The sequence below is a fragment of the Sciurus vulgaris genome (assembly GCF_902686455.1).
Source record: "Sciurus vulgaris genome assembly, chromosome: 8".
NCBI classification, from domain to species: domain Eukaryota; kingdom Metazoa; phylum Chordata; class Mammalia; order Rodentia; family Sciuridae; genus Sciurus; species Sciurus vulgaris.
Genome location: NC_136468.1, coordinates 40,787,526 through 40,809,665, shown reverse-complemented (window position 1 = coordinate 40,809,665; position 22,140 = coordinate 40,787,526). Strand labels below are relative to the sequence as shown.

General features: G+C 37.0%; 1 protein-coding gene across 1 annotated transcript in view; it reads right to left on the bottom strand.

Annotated features, from left to right (window-relative positions):
• Nucleotides 1-22,140, bottom strand: part of VWDE (von Willebrand factor D and EGF domains) — an 86,034-nt gene that overhangs the window by 18,602 nt on the left and 45,292 nt on the right. Inside the window, exons 11-18 of the mRNA XM_079152061.1 lie at nt 19,677-19,885; nt 18,573-19,537; nt 15,955-16,091; nt 8,189-8,344; nt 7,961-8,065; nt 6,097-6,211; nt 3,193-3,330; nt 365-505 (exon numbers count right to left, since the gene is read on the bottom strand). Coding sequence (XP_079008187.1) covers nt 365-505; nt 3,193-3,330; nt 6,097-6,211; nt 7,961-8,065; nt 8,189-8,344; nt 15,955-16,091; nt 18,573-19,537; nt 19,677-19,885 — 1,966 coding nt within the window. The remainder of the gene's footprint in view (nt 1-364; nt 506-3,192; nt 3,331-6,096; nt 6,212-7,960; nt 8,066-8,188; nt 8,345-15,954; nt 16,092-18,572; nt 19,538-19,676; nt 19,886-22,140) is intronic.

Below are 22,140 nucleotides of genomic sequence, written 5' to 3'. Positions count from 1 at the left end.
TCTTCTTTTAGCGTCTACAACGTATGTAACACTATATGAGGAGCCACAGTAAAGAGAGGTCATGACACTGTTCCTGCCTTCAAGGATCTTATATGGCTACCTGCTGGGGCAGGCAAGAGAGCGCAGAAAAGTAGCTAGCATGAAAGTTAAAGTATAATAATTAGTAAAACTTTCTGATATCACCTTAAATGATACTATGCTTTAATCAAAGGATATGACATTCATGTTATATGACATGAATGAATACATTTTTCTAGACTATGATCCAGAGGATTCAATAGATTAGCAAAACAACAACAACAACAACAACAACAAAAAAACCAAATACATTTGTCACTGTATTTCAGCTAAGATCATTACTTACTAGAGGCATTTCTGTTTATTGGCTTAATTTGGTTTTCTCCCAGTTTGGCACTTTTACCATCCTCTTCCTTAATTATGCTTTTGTGAGATCTTGTAAGAACTTCAGTTTGTGTAGTAAGTTCATTTAAAAACTGTATTTCAGCTGCAAGTGGGTACACAAAAAACAGATCAGAATTAAAATATTATAAAACCAAAAGGATCATTAACAAGAACATATAATACACATGTCACTTGGATGGTACCCTTTGCACATTAGATGAAAGAACCACTTTTTATATCATCTGTTTAGCAAACCTTCTGGTATGCATTGAATTGTGTGCCTCAAAATTCCTATGTCGAAGCCCTAACTCTACATGGCTGTATTGAGAGATGGGGCCTTTATGGAACTGACTAAGGTTACACAAGGTCAGAAGAATGGGGCCCTGGTACAATAGGATTGTTGGCCCACAAAGAGGAAGAGACACCAGGAGAACCAACAGAGGGAGGGCACAATGTCAGATGTCTGCTAGCTGGGAAGAAAGTCTCAACCCAAGCCAGTCAAGCCAGAAGCTTCAACTTGAACTTCCAGCCTCTAGAACTGTGAAGAAACAAATTTCTGCCGTTTTGAGATTTACCACTCAATCTGTGGTATTCTGTTATGGTAACCTGATCTGAGTAAGAGAGGTTTCTTCAGTAGCACCCACACACCAAATCTATCTAGTTTACCTGGGTTCTCTCCCAGGACTTTGTCCTTTGTGCTATTGGCTCTTGTGCATGCCTTTCTCCTACTAGTTAGCACTAACCTTAAGAATACAAACCTTGCTTTGCTTATTTTTATAGTCCTCAAACTCTGGTGCCGACCATAACTAAGTAACCAACAACAACCAATTCTTTTGCAGCAATAAGAATCTTTGTGAAATACACAAATCATCTCTGACAATGTTAGGAAAGTTCTTAGTCACTTGTATATAATGGGATTGGGTTCAACTTGTTTTCATCTTAAAGTCCACTTGATAAAAGTTTTATTGAGGGAACAGTCCTCTTTGTTTGGAAAGGAGGAATGTTAGAGAGTAGAAAGTGTTAATATTAGGAACTGGATACTGAAGAAGACATGGGAGCAGTTGCACTGTGTGCTCATAGTGGTCACCTCCAGGGCTAGACACACTCAACCCAATTTGAAGCTTAAGGTGATATATATCATTAATATCTATTTTTCATTAGAATAGATCTCATTCAATTACACCAGAGATGTAGTTCTTTGATTTTGTCTTCTATAACTCACTTTTCTCTTTTAATCTTTTAAAATACTGATGTTCAACTTTTTTTGGTCCTCTTTCCTCTGAATTCTCCCTGGGTAATGCCAACCCAGAGTTGATGACCGACCATAATAACCATATATTTTACTTAATCCTCTCTCTCTGAGTTTCATGTGGATGTTCCATTGTCATTCAGTCTCGTTGAAACCAAACTGAATTTACTATCATTATTCTCCAAACCCACTACTTTTCCTGTATGTTGCATAGATGTTTTAGTCAGCTCAAGGTGCCATAATAAAAAATCATAGAACGAGTGACCTAAACAACAGAAATTTACTTCCTTACTCTTTTGGAGGCTGGGACATTCTGGATGAAAGTGCTGGCCTGTTTTGTTTCATGTGAGGACCTTCTCCATGTGTCAGAGATAGACATGCCTGGTGGTACAACGCTATAATCCCAAGCACCTGGGAGGCTGAGGTATGAGGATTGCCAAGTTTGAGGGCAGCCTTATCAGCTTTGTGGAACTGTGCCTCAAAATAAAAAATATAAAGGGTTGGGGATGAAGTTCACACACAGAATGCTCCCTGGTCCAATCCCAAGATAAATCAGAGAAAAAAAAAAAAAGAGTTCTCTGGTATTTTTCCTTATAAGACACTAATCCTATTGGATCAGTACTTCACTCTTATCACCTTCTATAACCTTACGGACTTCAATGTCAGAATTTTAGTGGAATGTAGTTCACACAGCACACAATGTGAGTGCCAATTCCACATACCATTCACTTAAATCAAACAACTGCAACTTAATGACTCTTCCATGCTTGGTCACTGACCAAGTACTATCAGCTTGCTTCTTTAGCATCTTTTTCATTTCTCATTATCTTACCTTAAGGCAGAATACCTCCATCTATTTGAAATACTGTCTTGGCTTTTCTTCCCACCTTCAGGTGTACACAGTTTCTTACCCATAAGTGAATTATTCTCTACATTACTTAAGTAAACTTTCTCAAATGTAAGTCTTATCATGTTTCTCTCTTATTTCAAAACTTTAAGGGACTCCTTCTGGTCTGCATGCTGTCTACTCTCCAGCTTCAACTTTTGCAGCAGCTCTCCTGGCCTGTGGTATTATAGGCAGACTGAATTATTCAGTGCCCAGGGTATGCTGTGATGTTACATGCCCCTGGGCCTTTGCTCAGCCTATTCCTTCTTCTTGCTAATGCTTTTTACTCTCTGATCTCATATATCAGGTTAAGCTCTTGTGTATCTACTATAGTCTAGACATCTCCTTTTAAAAATTTTTCATTATCCCTCCAGATAGACACAAAGCATCATGTAGGATTCCAGCTAGTCCCTGCAGGCTCTTCAATCACAAGACACAGAATACTATATTGTACTAAAGGATTACTGCTATTGCACCCTAACCTATTAATTCAGAGGACATGTCTGATATATCTTTGTATCCCGTGCATCTAGTGTAGTGCACAACACTTACTGCATATGTACCAAATGAGTGTGTAAGAAAGAGAATGGAATTGAGTGATTTGAGCTAATTAAATGCAGCAGAAAATATCTCACAGCAGAAAATAGATTTTTACCATGACAGGTTTTTCCATCACCATAAAATCTTTCTGGACATGAACCACAATGATAGGAACCAAAAGTATTGAGGCACTCTACTCCTGGAAAGCAAGGTCCGGATTCACACTCATCAGTATCTTCCTGACAGTTTTTGCCTAAAATAAATGCAGATTAAGAGTTCAAATGACTTAATTTGAAATACATTATATGTCTACCTGGCTCATTATTTGGTTTCTTCTACTCTTTATTTAAGACCTCCCAGCCCCCACAGAGAAGTCATGCATTATGAAGAGAATGCTGTTTTTGAAATTTAATGTATAATCATATGTAAGGTCATTACTTAGATTTCAATTATGATTCAACATGACTCTTCAAGTACATAAAATTTAGCCTATAAATAATATGACTTAAAAGTCTATTAACGTTTAAAGCAAAAGGCTACTATATTACAGAGTTCATTTGTGGTTCATTTAAAAACTCAGTGATGTTTTTTAAACAATGAAAACAGTTGTTTAGAATGGTTTTGCCTTAGCTTAAAGACAACCTGTTTTATCCAGTTCTTGCATTGTCTGTGAAAATTTGTGAAAAATTTCCAATATGTTAGAGAAGTCAGTCTTTCCTCAGTAAAACCAATGAAGACCAAGTTATGCTCTTTGACTGCTTAACAACTTCTCTGAATGCATAAATTCCTATCATTAATGAATAGTAACCCTTATTGTACAAAAATCCCTGGAGCAAGCAATACTTGAATTCTTTCTACAACTCAATAAAAAAGAGATTTATGTTCATAATTCCAAATGATAAAATATTCATCTTAAAAATGAAAAAAATCAAAGATACCTAAATATTCTGACTTGTTCTATATGATGTTAAAATAGATGTCTTTAAGACAAATATCAGCTCAAAAACTGTATATTTTAATATTTACACCACTACAACTTAAAAATATTTGTATGAGGAGAAGTGTGATTCTGAGAGCTCCCACAGAGGCAAGCATTTTGATAAAGACAGAGCTCTGCTAACAGTTCTCTTAGTTGCTTTCATTTTTAAACAGACTGAATAATCAACCCTATTCTAAGAAAATATAAAAGTAACTGACAGGTGCAGAACTCAAACTTTGCTATTAGAGTGTGAAAACATTTTGGACAGCATAAAATACACAAGCAAATTTGCACTGCCCAGTCAGGATGCACCTCCTCTTCTGTCTTAAGTTACTTCTTACTATTGATCATCTCACAGCTTGCATGTGCTTGCAAGCTCTCCTTCTACCTCTCTCTCTCTCTCTGTACTTTTGTCTCTTTCAGCCTCCCTTTCCCCCTCTGCACATCCCTTTCTCTATTTCTCCTTTAACTACCCCTGACTGCATTCCTCATTTGAGTCCCCAGAATTCTCCCCACTGTGCATGTCCCCAAGTTGTAACAATTGGGAGCCACCAGTCATGCCAATCTCCTGTTCCTCTGAGGTCTTTCTGGTGGCTGAGATTACATACTAGTAAAGTGGCTATGTCAGGGGATAGGGAGAGTTTCCTTTATGCTCATGAAACAATTTAAACTGTCTTTTTATATCTTATGTTTCAAAAACTACCTGTCTTTCTTGCCCACTGGCTTAGGAAGTGAATAAAAAGCCACACTACATCATACTGGTCACAAACACTCTTCTTGGGTCCATGGTGCACTGATGCCAAGAGAATGTATTTCTGGCTCCCGTTCTGCCCCTGTGTATCCTTATACAAGCAGTTTAACTTATCAATACTAATTTCCTCATCCTCAATACCATGGGGTTGGAAACGTGATATTTTATGACCCCTTACATCTTTAAACATTAAGGCTCCCTACTGAATCAATTATATCATAGTCATTAAAACAGACACTAATTCAGAAGTTATATTGCATCCTCCTTGCCTCTTGCACTAATTTTTTTCTTTAAATTTCCTTGTCTTCCAAAAATATTCCATGAGTCTTACACCTAAGTAGTGAATCATCTGGCAAATGATCTAACATAGTAATGAAATTTACACATATAATGACAAGCTTAATGATATCATAAAGTACTGTATAAAGTTTTATGACTCAGATAAAATTACATGGCATCAGGGAATAATCATGTCCCACTGCATCTAATAATGCCTGATCATCCCATGAGGAAAGAGAACTTGGGCATCCATGTGGAATCATATCTAGCTGTGTTTAGGAAAGTGAAAAATTTATCTGGCATCAGGTACACAATTTGGAATGCTGTATGGATGAAATAAAGAATCTCAATATTATTTGTATCCAATATTATATTCATAGCATCACAGAATAGTAGTGTTAGAAGTCCAGATACCTTATTTAACAAGTGATAAATTCATATCCTCTAGAATTTCAGTGGTTAAATACTTTCTCAGAAAACTGACAGAATTAAGGCTAGGAATAGGAAATGGTGTGTAACTGAATTAACAATACCCATTTCTTCTATGATTAAATCACATTGCTTTCCCTATCCAGCATTAAAATAAATATCTCATATTCTATAACAGTATGATCATAGGAATTTTTATACAGTCATGTGCCACTCAATGACAGGGATAAGTCCTGAGAAATGCACTGTCAGGCAATTTTGTCATTGTGTCATCAAAGAGAGTGCTTCCAAAGGGAAAAAAAAAATAGAAAAGAAAGACCTAAAACAGGTATGACATTACTGGATGACCTACCTTCTGGGTCTACCATTGTATATGTACACTGTGGTGGACCAAAATGACATTATCTGGTGCAGGACTGTATATTAAAATATCCTCTCAATTTATATGTCCTTGCAGCAAAGTAAAGTAAGCATTAAGATGTGAAATGAAATACCGTGTTCATTGACCTTAAATACATTTATGTAACTTGTAGTTTAAAACAATCTTATGTAGGAATTTGGATTAACAAAGAAAAACTTACTTTCTAAAAATGACCAAGTAAATTTTGAGATTTGGGATCGACAAATCAAACAAGTACTGGTAGGATTTCTATCTCCTTCAGTGTAGCAGAGTCCATCAATAATGCAAACATTCTCCTAGAAGAAATTTTTTAAAAAGGAAAACATCAATAGACAAAAGTTATAGTTAGGACATAAAAATCCTGTACAGAGATTGATAACAGCATATACTGATAATTCCAATGAAAGTATATAATAACTCCATTTTGATTATAAAACATTTTTTCATACCTTATGATCACAAATCCAGGTCATAATTCAAATTATTTCCTATCTGTTTAAATGCCTAGGGAACTTATCAATTTGGAAGAATAAGAAAATGCATGTAAGTTGTATCTGTGCAAAATTATAGCTTACAAATAATGTTGGGGAAAACCTCTCTCTCTATTTGTTTTTTTTGTTTTTTTTTTTTTGTCTTTTTCACTACCAAAATTCATGCTGGGAGTGTTTGAGTGTTTGTTCTTCATTTTATTAATGAAGAAAAAAGAGATGGGTGTGGTGGTGCACACCTGTAATTTTAGCTAGTTGGGATGTGAGGCAGGGGGATCAAGATCAAGGTCTGGGTAACAAGAAGACCCTATCTAAAAAAAGAAAGAAAATAAATTTATTTATTTGACTACTTTTCACTTTTGTACATTAAAAAAAATCACATTAATTTATACATATTCCTCTTCCCTAACAGCCCACTATACTAGACCACACATCCGAAGGGTCATTATCTACACTTCATAATAGGTATCATTAAAAAAAATAGTTGAAAGAAATGCTGTAACACAGAGAAATGACATTAAATACAGCAATCATTTTTAACTTGGGAAGTAGACCAAATTTTATTCAGGAAATATAAACTTTGCTCATTTTAGAAAAATCTCCTTTGATATAATTTTGAAACTTGCAAAAAAATTAGAATAGCCCTAAGAGGATAAGACATTAAATAACAATGTTCTTAAAAGTATTTAAGAACATGTAGAAATGAAATATTGATGCAAAATAAAAATCCAATAATTTCTCAACAATAAAAAATAACCTGATCAATCTCAAGGGAAAAAAGATTTAAAATTTAGAAAAATATACTTTTTGAAGGTTTATTTTTTGTAATACTGGGAATTGAACTCAGGGATCTCTACCACCTGAACTACACTCCCAGATCTTTCATTTTTTAAATTTTGAGACATTATTTTAAGTTGTCCCAGCTGACTCCAACTTGTGATCCTCCTGCCTTCAGTTCCTGAATAGCTGAGTTCACAGGTGTGCACCACATACTTGATGAGTTCCTTGGTTTTGAAAATTCAAGTGATACTAGTTGAAGGTGGTTAGCAATGCACATGGAAGAAAGCTGTGTGAATAAACTCAGCCGTCTGGATATAGGTTAAGAGAGTGAGGCTGTCTGGATATAGGTTAAGAGAGTGAGGCTATTGTTCTGTAATTCATCAAGTGGTAAGTTTTCAAATGGCACAAAAAATTTAGATGCCAGAAAACTCTCTATAAAAGTGCTAACCTTATACACTTTACAAACTCTACTCAAACATATACCATTTGCCACAAAGAGAACTAGCTAACCACAAACCACAAAGATATATATTTTTTGCTGTTGTTTGTTTGTTTGTTTGTTTTTAGGAATAAGCAATCTGCCACTTCAAAATGTTTTTCACCACTCAACAGGAGTTATAGGAAGAGTAAATATTAAAATTAACCTTATGTGCACTTGAAGATTATTTTCTCCAATAGTCTTTCTCATATGAGTGTGAAAAAAAACTACAGTTGATATGCCATGGGAAATGAAAATATCTATGATGTAAATGTGAAAATAAGTGAAAAGAGACATACCTTTATAGCACATGAGTCATTTTTGTAGAGACCGCAAACTTGACAGGCACCATCATATATGATCATTATTTTTGAATTACTGAATTTATAACCATCATTAGATACCTGTAAGATGTAATTCTACAATAAGATAATTTGTTCCAAATGTAGTCTCACAAATTCATTATGAAAATGTGTATGTAAGTATTAATTTGCTTATAAATATGAGGATATCTTTTTATTTTTTACCTTTAATTGCCACTTCATAATTGGTTTCTTATCCATCAGATCCATGGTATCAGACTGCTGGACATCAGTGGGCAGCTGACAATCAACAGTTCTGCTGTTCTGAAAAACTGCCTGTGCATAGACAGGTTCTCCAAGAACCCATTTACTGCTATTATACTGAAGACATAATGGGAAAGCTGTTAACTTGTGTTACAATTATGAAAATATTTTTGCTAGTAAATTGCATATGATCAAAATACAAATTTTAAAATATAAGCCTAGTATAATGGACTGTATAACAAGGAAACAAAATTCACAGTGAGAATGAGTTTTAATTCAAAATGGTAAAAAAGTATACATCCTAAATTGATGTAAAGTGTTCCTAGGAAATCATGCATTTCCTGGTGGTTCAAATCAAAGGAATTACTGATATCGGCCACATGTAATGAGTCATGCTGCAATAACTCTTGGAGCAAGAGAAAACACACTTGACTTTGTACTTGAGGCAGTGGATGGTATTTCTGACCAGAAGCACCCTCATCTGCAAAATTACCCAACTTCTCCTTCTGCTTGAAACTGCCCTTTCTGCCCTCAATCTGCATGGTTCCTCCAAGGGTTTCTGTGGGTAGCCATCCTTATTTAGCAGAATAAGACTATGTTGAGCCATGGGATACAGATACCTGGCTTCTAGGTATTGCCAGGAAGCATGTGGTGCTGCGTGGGAGTGGTTCCCTGTCTCCTGGAATATTCCCCCTTAAGAGAATGGCTCCCCTAACTCTACCCTGTACTGTCCATCACAGAAGAAGCTCCTCCCAGTCCTCACCTCTTTTACCTGTGTATATAAATAAAAGAGAGTTGGGCAACTCATTGTTAGAGGCCAGAGCTGGTACGGCCATGCCCCCTCTCATTTAAAAAGAGTAGATAAATTTTTTGGGAAATTGAGTGATATATAGCCAACATCATCCTCCAGCAGTTACCCCCTTTCTTGTCCACTCAAACTGTAGCAGAGAGGACCCCCACAGATTCCCACCTTCTTATATGGCTCACCTCCTTGCATACACCTGTCTGGTCTAAGGAGGCCCTAAGCTGAACCAGTGCTTCAATTACTTGAGATATTTAAACTTTGTACCAAAAAGGATGTAGGACCAGTCTGTCTTTGATAACTTGGCATTCAAGACCTGTTGACAGTCATGATTTTCTGTTATGTGGAGAAATCCAGGATATAATAAGATGGTGGCGGGGGGGCAAAGAATAGAAGAAATGAGACAAATAGATACACACATATCCAAATGTGCACATGCTAAGTCTTTGTGTTGTCCAAGTCCCAACTTCAAGTTTTTCCTGAGAATTCAGCTACAACTTTTTCCTTGATTCTGTAAAAAAATGTATCATTTTCATAATAAAGATTGTTTTTGCTCAAGCTTCTTGATGTAATTTGAAAGTAAAATTTTATCCAGTCCATATATAATAGCTTAGTGGTATCTCATGTGTAAGTTACACTTTAAGTATTAATTTTCAGCATTGAAAATGCATTGGTGTCTAGGGAGGAACAGCCAGAATAATTTTCTGAGTGCTGATAACGACATAGAAAACTAGGATAATATATTTTGTTGCCAAATTTTATACTTTTGAAAAAAATTATTGTAGAATGTTTCCAACCATTCACAATCAGTCATGCAATATGCAGCTGCTGCAAAATTGTGGGTCTGAAGTAAAAGAAAAGGAAGACAAGAACACTAGGCTATGGTTCCCAGGAAATGTCTTGCAGACAGGTAACTGACAGTGACTCACTGCATGTTTATGGAGGTGTGTAGCTTTCTGCCAGTGATTTTCCTCTAGCAGAAGGATGAGAAGAATGTCTGAGTCATGACACCTACTCTTAGAGGATATAGGGTCCCTTGGTTTCTTGTGCGTAAACAGACTCCAGCCAATGACTGGGGATTTTGTGATCATTTCCATCCCTCTGAGGAAAGGTCTACACCAACTAAGGAATAAACACGGTTCTACTCATCAATAGTTTCTTATTATCTATTATGTGCTGAGGATATTCTGATGAAGAGAACAAAGGAAAAGACAAATATAATTTTATTATCACAACTGAGATTCAAATACAGCATAATAAGAACTAAGCTATCAAATCCAACTTTGTCAAAGGTTTAAACAAAAGGGTGGGGGATGATATTCTGTATCTAGAAGTAAAAAGGAGCCCACCATGTGAATGCTGGAAGCAGAAACAGAGTGTGATTTAGGATGGCCAGAGAGGAAAGTGTGTGAAAAGTCACGGATGCATGAACAGCATAGAACTGGAGTAGAGCGTGAGAGGAGGTTCAAGCCTGCATAAGAAGAATGTTAAAATACTATTTACTATTTTAACTTTCAGCTCACCCAAAGAGCTGCCCATAAAATAAAAATTCTACTTGAATAAAGAAAAGGAAGACCATATAAATAATCATCAAAAATAAGGTATAATTTGCTATGCTAATAGTCACACTGAATGCTCATATCATATTAGCTTTTTCTTCAAGGAAGAAAAATGCTAATTTGGGGAGGGTGACACTTTCCAGTCTGAAATCCATAGTAAAGGAAATACACAATTGGCCCTCATGTTTTGATTTGTAAAGGGAAACATTTATGTCTCTGGACCTTACAGTTCATGTAGGATCTCCATTCTTTGTGGTTTTGCAATTTGAAAATAAAGATGCCTCAGTATTTCAAGCTTGATAGTCTTTTACTTTTTTGTTATTATGACTGAAAATAGTGGTCAATAGCTCAATTAATATAATGGAAAATACTTCAAGAAAGCTTACTGTGGCGGGCGGAACCCAGGGCCCAGGGTTACATCACATGCATCCAAAGATGGCAACTGGCAGAGAGCAAACGGCATTCTGATTATGCATGGAGAAAGGCAGAACGCATTTACAATTGGCCGTATTATAATGAGTTCAGCCGCCTAGCGCGTGGACAGATATACTTTACATGTATGCTCCAGCGAGTGATTGCTTGACCTTTAACAGGATTGGATGGACATATCTGGTTACAATTGCTTATGCATGAGACTGCTTATATATTGAGGGTGTTGTTTGAATAAAGGGGAAGCTGGTTGATGAACCTTTGAAGTACGTGTCTTCTGTCCCACTGGTCGGGCCGTAAGTGCGAGAAGCGGCAGTTTTAGGTAAATGAAAAGGGAAAAAAGCTGTGGTTTTCCTCCATAACCAGAGCCACTTGAAGCAGCCCGTCGGCAAACAGTAGCGGTTCTTGGTAATTGGTGGCCTGGACTGAGATCAAACGAGGATCGAACTGGGAAATGGTTGAGTGCTCAGGTATATAAAAAACAGTTTTGCTAGCGTAATTAATGAGAAGGTTTCCCTATTTGAGGAAACGGTTACCTTAAGGTTTTAACTGAAGGTTCCCCTAGAGAGGGAATATTAACTGAAGATTCTCCTAGAGAGAGAATATATTGAAAGACTGTCCCAAGAGACAGCAAAGGATGTCCCATAACAAATATGTGTAAATTAATGTTTGTGTTACCTTTTCTTGTTTGGTTTCTGTTTGTTGTTGTTATAGCTTTGTGTACATTAGTTCATTTTTGTCTGACTTCCAAAAAACCAAAATCTCAAAAACAGTTAAGAAAAGGGGAAAAGATATTAGAAATTGTAGAAAAAGAACAATCAAATCAAGCTTCTGAAACAGAAAGTAGATGTTCAGACTCTGAGGAACAGGAGCAATCTGAGACAGAGCCGGAAAAGAAGTTACCTCAGTGGCATTTAACCCCTACCACGCCACGCCCTCCGGCATATAATCCACATTTTCGCCCTTTTTCAAGTTGTAAGGGCGCATTTACTTGCTGCACAGGGGAGGCCCCCAGACAGTGGGCTGATGTAGAATCTCAATCAGTGTTCCCAATACTCCCAGTATTTGAAGATCAAAACAATCAGAGAGATCATCAAATATTAGATATAGACCTCTGTGCCTCCACCAGAGCAGTATTAACTCCAGAGATGGGAGTATAGCCAATACCTACTTCGGTTGTTGGCCCATTACCTAAAGGAACAGTGGGACTAGTTCTGGGGAAGAGTTCTTCTGCTTTAAAAGGATTAAATATTGTCCCTTCAGTTATAGACCTTGATTTTACGGGAGAAATAAAAATCCTTGCTTCTTCACCAAGAGGTGTAGCAATAATAGCTCAGGGTGATCGCATAGCACAATTGTTGGTCTTACCCAGTTGCTATGATCAATATCCATCAAAAAATATTATTAAGGGAAATAAAGGGTTAGGTTCTACTGGCCAAAATATGGTCATGTTAACATGGGGTTTAAAAGATAGGCCTATGACAAAGTTAGTGATAGAAGGCAAAAGTTTTGAAGGCTTATTAGATACTGGGGCTGACAAAAGTATTATCAAAATGACAGAATGGCCCAAAGCCTTGCCACTTCAACAGGCAGATCAGACTTTAAGGGGATTGGGTATGGCTTCCAATTCTAACAAAAGCACAGCCATATTAAAATGGAAGGTGGCTAAACAGGAGTTAAATGTCCTGATACTGCCTGACATAATGCAGTTGCGGGCAATCCTCAGTGGAATCTAAACATGCTGACAGGCCAAGGACCATATGAAGGGCAAGGTAATCAGATTAATTTCCACCCGGTGTGTATCAACAAATTAACCCTCAACTTTTAATCTATCCTTATATGAATGATATATTGCTAGCTTATAAGGAAAAACCTGTCTTAGAGCAATGTTATAATTCCTTACTAAAGTCACTTGAAAGATGGGCTTACATATTGCCATTAATAAAGTACAAATCACAGACACCAAAAACTTCCTGGGATCTATCATAAATCAAACTATGGTTAAACCTGCAAAAATTACCGTTCGGGTGGATGAGCTTAGAACTTTAAATGATTTTCAAAAACTTTTGGGTGATATTAATTGGATTAGACCTTACCTTCATTTACCCACCTCAAGTTTGGGCTCCCTGTTTGATATTCTTAAAGGTGATTCTGACCCTCTTTCTAAGCAAGTACTTACCCCTAAGGCTCGAACAGCTCTCAAGCTTGTTGAAACAGCTATGGAAAAGGCTCATCTTGATCATATTGACCTAACTAAGCCATTCATTGTCTTGGCCACAAATAAGTTACCCATAGGAGTGTTTTGGCAAAAGGGTCCTATTCTATGGGTTCACATAAATTATGCCCCTAACAGGTCTTAGCCTTGTTTACTGAATCTGTGGCAGAATTAATCCTTAAGGCATTAAAAGTATCCCTTTCCACCTTTGGATCACATCCCTCAACTATCACTACTCCATACACTACTGATCAGATACAATATCTTATTAATAACTCAAATTCATGGGCTATAGTCTTTACTAGTACTTCTGCTGTGTTTGACAATCATTTGCCATCTGATCCTCTTCTCCAATTTTGGAGTCAACATCCTATAATTTTTCCTAAAGTCACCCGAAAAGAACCTATTACAGGAGCTACCCTTATATTTACTGATGGATCAAAAAATGGTATGGGTGCTATTACTATAGATAATGTTACAGAAACATTGTTGTTTAATACTCTATCTGCACAACAAATGGAACTATTAGTAGCTATAGAAGTATTCAAAACCCACCATGAACCTTTTAACTATTCTCTGATAGCAAATACGTTGTTAATGCTGTTCAAAATTTAGAATTAACTGGTATGATTTCCCTCACCTCCACTATTACTAAATATTTGCAAAGTTTACAAAAACTTATTTGGAACAGAAAAAAATCCTTTTTTTATTGGGCATGTTTGGGCTCATACTGGCCTTCCAGGTCCTTTAAGTTTACACAATGATTTAACAGACATGGCCACCAGAGACCCACACACCTTTAATACTCTTGAAAATGCAAAAATTTTTCATTCCAAATTTCACGTAAATGCTTCCACTCTATGCACACGCTATAAAATTACTAAGGCAACAGCTCGGGACATAGTCAAGTCTTGTGCTAAATGTGTTATATTTATTCCTAACCCCTCATTAGGAGTAAATCCAAAAGGGCTTCAGCCCAATCATATTTGGCAAATGGATGTAACTCATTATTCAGAATTTGGAAAACTACAATTCATTCATGTGTCTATTGATACCTTTTCAGGATTTATTATGGCCTCTGCTCTTACTGGAGAAAAAACCAAAGATGTAATAACACACTGTTTACACTCTTTCTCCATCCTAGGAGTTCCCAAACAAATTAAAACAGATAATGGTCCTGGATATATGTCCCAGGCCTTTAAACAATTTTGTTCCACCTTTGGTATTCAACATGTCACAGGAATTCCCTATAATCCTACTGGACAAAGCATTGTTGAGTGTGCCCATTTAACACTTAAAAACATGCTTTATAAACAAAAAGGGGGAATAGGGGCATCATTCAGATCCCCAAAAGACAAACTGTCTGTTGTCTTGTTCATTTTAAATTTTTAAATCTTGATTCTGAGGGCCAATCGGCTGCTGACCATCATTCAGAGCCTAATAAAAAGCATCTACCTCACGTGCTCTGGAAGGACATTCTATCAGGACAATGGAAAGGCCCAGATCCAGTATTAATCTGGACCCTAGGGTCTGTGTGTGTTTTCCCACAGGATGCACAATCGCTGATTTGGGTGCCGGAGAGATTGGTCAAGGCCTCAACAGAGATCCAAAAACAGGAAGAAGATGAGGAGACTTCTCCCGCTGATGGTGCTGGCGAATTCTCGCCAAATTAATGGAGGAGACTTGCGTGAACTATGGGGGATAGAAGATGCAGCCCTATCTGTACCCCTTACCAATTCCTCTATTTTTACATTTGGCCACATTTCTGCGGTCCACTGTTCTATGGGGAAAAGAATGGTTTGGGGTTTTGTCCAGGGGAGGTCTCTGGTGTGTTGTATCTGTCCTGTGCATATACAAAATGCATATACATCCGTGCAGATAAATAACCATTATTCGCCAAGCTCCCGTCGCAATTGATGCTGGCCCATCCCCCCAATTCTGGTTTATTATGCTGTACCGGTAGCCAATGATGGGTAAGATTCATGGGGAGCTCATACCAACCTAAGACAGGAAATGAGGGCTAGAGTCTCATTGTCCAATGACGGGTAAGGATGTTGCTCTGCTGTGGACAACCTAAGACAGGCACGGTCCCTTTTATAAACAGAAAGGGGGAGTTGTGGCCCGCGGAACCCGGGGCCCAGGGTTATGTCACGTGCATCCAAAGATGGCGATTGGCAGAGAGCAAACGGCATTCTGATTATGCCTGGAGAAGGGCAGAACATGTTTACAATTGGCTGTATGATAATCAGTTCAGCTGCCTAGCGCGTGGACAGATATACTTTACATGTATGCTCCAGTGAGTGACTGCTTGACCTTTAACAGGATTGGATGGACATATCTGGTTACAATTGCTTATGCATGAGACTGCTTATATATTGAGGGTGTTATTTGAATAAAGGGGAAGCTGCTTGATGAACCTTTGAAGTACGTGTCTTCTGTCCCACTGGTCGGGCCGTAAGCGCGAGAAGCGGTGGATTTTGGTAAATGAAAAGGGAAAAAAGCTGTGGTTTTCCTCCATAACCGGAGCCGCTTGAAGCAGCCCATTGGCAAACAGCAGCGGCTCTCGGTAGCTTACAAATATGGAAGTTTTCAAGGTTAAGTAACTTAAATCATCTTCCTGTTCACTCTCTGTGGACCTAACACCCTTTGGGATTGTGTGTCTGATTGAACAAATTAATTCAATACAAAATTAATCTGAATATTTACGAATTATTTTACATACCTGCAGTTTAGTAACTTCACAGTTAATGGAAGGTGATTGTTTGAAGCCTTGACCAAATATTCTCACCATTGTACAATTATACTTTTGAACATCACAGAATCCAGCATTCTCAAGCTCTGTGATTTCAGGAACTTCGTCTTTGGAAAACAATTATAACAAATAGAACATGTTTTTTTAATTCCAAAGAAACTACATAATTATGCTTCAAAGCCCAAATAAAAAGCATATGTAAAAGAATATTTCAAAGTACACCCCATATACTATTTGCATTAATTAAACCATTAAACATTAAGAGCATTCTGGTATTAAAAGAAGTACCATCTACCATTAAACAAACAACAGTGTCAACAATGTCATTACAGTTGCTACCAGTGCTGACACATACAGGCTTCATTAATATTTAGATATTTGATATCTATTAAAGACAGGTATTAAGCAATCATGACTATAAGCTGGCAAGGCGGCACATGCCTGTAATTCTAGCAACTTGGGAGGCTGAGGCAGAAGGATCACAAGTTCAAAGACAACCTCAGTAATTCAGAGAAGCAACTTAATGAGCTCCAGTCTCAAAATAAATAAAAAGAGGCTCATTGTTTAAGTGCCCCTGGGCTCAGAGTCCAATACCACCCCCCCCAAAAAAAAGTAAAAAAGAAAGAAATAAAATTACAACTACAGTGAAATATATTTTGCTTATATCATTTTGGTTTGTGTTATATAGATGGGTTCTAGAAAAAATAATTTTGTAATAAAATAGTATCATTAGCCATGAATGAATTAAAATATTGAAAATTCTTCATTTAAGTTTTACAAGGAAATCCCTTGATTAGTTTATTCTTTCATTCTTTCAGACATCTAATAAGTTTTTTTTTTTTTTTTTTTAGTAATGTCTTTGTGTATGCTGCTATTATAAGGGTTATAGTAATGAACAAAACCAAGTCCCCTCCATCTAATTTACTTTCTGATATGAGAGGACAAAAGTATGAAAATGAAAAAAATGAATATAAAATTCATCAATGTTTTAAGTAATTTAGAGAATATATTATATTATATTATGGGATATAAAGATTATGAGGTATTGTGAAAAATACTTTATTCTGCATGACCATGGAAAGATTTTCTGATAATATGACACTTGAACAGAGAAAAACGAAGGAAGTTAGTCATGAAATTGTGTGGTGGAAGAAAGTTCCAAAGAAAGAACAGTAAGTGCAAAGGTCCTGAGATAGGAACAGGCCTGGGAGAACAGCAAAGCAGCCAATGTGGCTGACGAGCAGTGAGCTTGGGGAAAAGTGGCCAATGAACTGAGAGTGGGGGAGCCTTAGATTATCTGGGGTCTTCCAGTCCATGTAAAGATTGTGGATTTCATTCTGAAAAATATGGCGAGTCATTTGAAGGATTTAACCAGAGAAGCAATGTGATCTGACTTACACTTCAAAGGGGTCACTTTGGCTTCTCCTACATAGAAAATAAGCTTTGAGAGAATTTATGATGATCCAGGTGAGAGATAATGGTGGCTTTCACTAAGTTTGTAACAAGGAAAGAGATTATGAAATGCCTTGAAGCTAGAGTTGGACTTGTTGCTAGGGAGTTAAAACTTGCAGTTGAAGTGAATAACTGCAAGTTTTTAACTTGAGAAATCAGAGTGAAGTCTGTACTGAGACGGAAGAGGGTGTAAATGGAAAAGGGAAGGATTGGGATTGTGGGAGAATTCCTGATTTACTGGTTAAATGAACCAAGTCAACATTTAAAAATCTTCTTTCTCTAACATTTTGAGACAAAACAGTTTCCACTATGTAGATGAGTCAGAGAAAAACAATTTTAAGCAAACTAGCATGATTAGCAAGATCATATAAAGATCATGCTTAGAATATGTTGAAGTTGAGTTCTGGGAAAACAATTATTCTCTATACGTAGGAGGACTGGTTGCATGCAAAGGCCAGGAGGCAGAGTGAGTCTGGCAATTTCAAAAACAGTAGAGACCAAAGTGGCTGCAGCAGTGGCATGAGGGGTGACAGCAGCAGGAGATGAGTCTGGGAGGATTCTGAGCGCCAGACCACAGTGCACCTTCCAGGCAATTACAGGAAGTTCAATTTTTCTCTGAATGAGACGAAACTCTTTGCAAAAATTATTAATGTCTTAACCATTTAAACTTGGGTCTTTTATTATTATATAATTGTCATGAGCCCTAAGATAACTAAAATCAAAAGGGAAGAAAGATACTTTCATAATCAAATGTCATGCACAAACCCAAAACACCAAAGGCAGAATGTTTTCTCTGATATGCGGATGCTAATTCACAATAAGAAGTGGGGAGATAGGGAAGAATAGAGTTACTTTAGGTAGAGGGGAGTGAAGGGAGAAGAGGAAGGGGCACGGAGGTAGGAATGAAAGTGGAGTGAAACAGACATTATCGCCTCATGTACATGTATGATTGCATGACTGATGTGATTCTGCAATATGTACAATCAGAAAAATGAGAAATTATACTCCGCTTATGTATGATCTATCAAAATGGATAAATGCATTCTACTGTCATGTACAAAAAATTAGAACAAATAAAAACAATTAAATTAAAAAAATGTCATGTACAATATTACAGTTTAAGAATGTTTACTTACCATACCAATTGCTGCAATCATAGGAGCTAAAGCCTGGGAGACATGCACACCCCCACTCCATACACTGCCCATTGCCACTGCATAAATTGGGGCATTTTAATACCGAGAGAATTGCTTCAATGGACTTGCCATATTCTTCTGTGTTATATTTTCCCTCTTCCAAAATCCTCTTTTCACATTCATTTTCTAGAAGGGCCACACCTGCTTCTGCCCAGCTAATGTCATCTTTTAATAGAATGTCCTTAACACACATATCTACAACGTGGTCTAGTCTTTTGCCAAGAAAGGCAAAACAGAGCCTGCCTATGCTGGAGTTGGCTAGAGTGCGCTGACAGAGTTCCAAGGTGCTGTAGTGGGTAAGGCCAGAGGGCGTGGGCCACAAGGGGATGAACTCTTGGTGGACATCTTCAGCGTGGTCCTCGGGGAAGAAGTAACTAAACTGTTCCAGGTTGGTCTGGCTGAGACTTTGGAAAGCAAACCAAGGAGGAAATTCATTGAAATTTTGCCGTTTCCATCTGTTTTGTCGATTCCTCCTCATTTCTTGGCTATAGCTACTCTGGTCCTGCGTATGTTTCTCGTTGTCCAAATATTTTGGTGCATCTTGCTTTTCATTCCCAGGATGTTGTAAATTTAAGTCCCGTTTGGTTAGGTCTACATACTTCTTTCCTTGCAGTAAGACAGTCAAATTATTTACTTCTCTAAGGGTATGCTTGCTTATCCTCCCGACAAGTGCTTCTGAATTAATATATTCAGAGGTGACATCTAGTTCTGGTATCAAAGAAGAGAATCTGACATGTTGGAGGTCTTTGCAACCTGAGGCAATTTCTGGTTGAGAAATACCATCCAGATGATTAGAAAATGGGTACTTCGTAGCACTATCCGATGAGCAGCTACAATACGGTAGTTTTCTAGGCAAACTCTGAGAAATTGGCATCCTGTCAAACATGCTTTTCCCTGGTAAAATCCTTCCAGATGGAAAACAGAAAACAAAACTTATTTGAACAAGAGCATTTTCCCCAGAAATGTGTTGCCTAAAGTCAGAGACTCTTCATATTTAAGTCTAATATTAATACAATCACAAATGAAAATTAGTTTATTTCTTACCTCCATTCATTAATAAAAGCAGCACAATTATCAAAATGTTGATCAATTTTGACCCCTTTTTTATCATGGAAATCATTTTCTGGGTTTTCATCAAAGGTTCCACAGAGTCCTAAAGTGTTTTTGTAATCTAAACTAGGTGCCCTAATGGTTAAACTCATTCCCCATTCACTCAGGTCAGCACGGATAAATGCTCCAGAAGAAAATGAAATCTGAAATACAGAAGAAACCAACACATAAATAGAAGATGTGATAGCAATATTCCATATGGATCAAGAAAAAAGCATTATTTAGGAATAAGAAGCAAACTCCATCATTCCTCCTACAGAAACAGAATTAAATACTGATTTTTCCCCCAGGGGACAACTTCTTTTTATTGCTTTACTTTAAAATAATGTATTTTTGCATTTTTCTGATTTGAAATTTAATCCCCTATTGATTTCTATTGATATATATTATTTGCAACTCCTTTCTTTAAATAATTTAAACCAAAATGTGATATATAATGAAAACAGTTATAAATCTTAAGGACAATGTTTACAAGTAATGTTTATCTTTTTTACTTTTATTGGTGCTGGGGATTGAACCCAGGGTCTCTCAACTACTGTACTACTGAGCTATGTCCCCCGTCCCCCAAGTTATGTTTCTGATAATAGTTATTTAATATGGAATTAGACTCACAAGTAATTAATTTACACAGATCACTATATTTCTGAATTAGTTCATACTCCTGTAGCTAATCAGCATTCTCCTGCTGCAAGCTGGCATTTAGAAAGCCACGTTAAAACCAAACTGGGGAGTTGGCAATCAGAACAAGGTACTTCCTGAATGACTCTAATAGCGTTTGTCATTTAACTCTGAGTCACCTCTCTCTGTTGTGGGAACAGCACCTGTCCCAGACCAGCCACTTGGATGTACATGAGGAAAAACTCTCTTCTAAGAGTCAACAAAGATACAACCTCTGTGTTTGCTTCTCTGATTCTTGTTCTCCTTTTAGTTTCTTAAATCTAAAAATAGCAGCATGAAGGGACCTAAGCATCTTGGTATGCCTCCATTTCTTCTTCTATGGGAAGGACACTTATGCTGGCCATAGGATTCTTGGTGGATAGGTTGTGCCCTACATCACTTCGAATGTATCAACCCACTACCTTCTGAGTTCCAGGATTTCAGATGAGAAGTCTCATGAGCACCTTATGAAGAAATTATGTAAGCCCCCTTCCTCTGAGCCCCACAGGTTTGATAATGTCCCTGTGGCATCTTAGGGAACAGAGCATTGTGTCATAGTATCACAACTGGAGTGAAGTGTTACCATCTTTTGATACAAATCATTCAGAGTTGAAAGAAGAACTGACTTGAATGCCACAGAATTCATATTTCTGACCCCTCTCAGTAATTACTGATTAATTGTAAGGTTACCTTCTTATCAGAAGAGATACAAGGAATAACATTGAGGTTATGTGCATCCTTGATTATGTTACTGCAATCAATTTCCACAAGCAAAATTTTTGTAAAATAACTACATAGATAGGTTCAGATTGTATTAATGTATATGCCCTCCAGAAAGACTATTTATTTCTACTCTCACTACTCTTGACAATATTATATGAGATGTTTGATCAGTATTTATTGATTTGATTACTAATGTGTTTAACATTGTTATATCTTTGTTGGTTATTTGTACTTTTAGACATGTTTATTAATGTTCTTTCTGAATTATCATTGTATAATATTTGCTCAATAGAATGGTGAGTATATCATTAGAGATATCTTTTTTATATACTGACCATATTTAGCAAATATTTTCCCTAATTCTTTATTTGCATTTTTGTTTCTGAGATGGAATTAAAATATATATTATGCTAAAAGTTATTGTTCACTTGAAAAAATATCATAAAACATATGTATGAACACTTTTATTTATGTCTGAACTATACTTACCTGGAATTTACTTCATTGAAATATGAGAGGAAAATGAACATGACTATAAGATACAAATTGTTAGCTCACAGACATGAAATATTATCTTTAAAAAGTGTTAGTGAGTTGGGTGGGGTGGTGCAGGCCTATAATCCCGGTGGCTTGGGAGGCTAAGGCAGGAGGATTATAAGTTCACAGTCAGCCTCAGCAAAAGAGAGGAGCTCAGCAACTCAGTGAGACCCTGTCTCTAATTAAAAAATACAAAATAGTGCTGGGGATGTGGCTTAGTGGTCGAGTGCCTCTGAGTTCAGTCTCCAGGACCCCTACCAAAAAAATAGTGTTAGTGAATATATATATAATCTTGAAAATGTTTCCTGACTTTCCATTCTCTTCCACTTATCTACCAGTCCATTCCTAAAGCAGTAACATGTTAAATTCACTTGAAAAGTTGGTTAGCTACTTCATATTTTGTTGGGGGCTGTGCCATGTTGATCACATCGGCAGCGAGGAGGTTAATTGACATAAGCACACTCAGGTGATTTTATCGTCC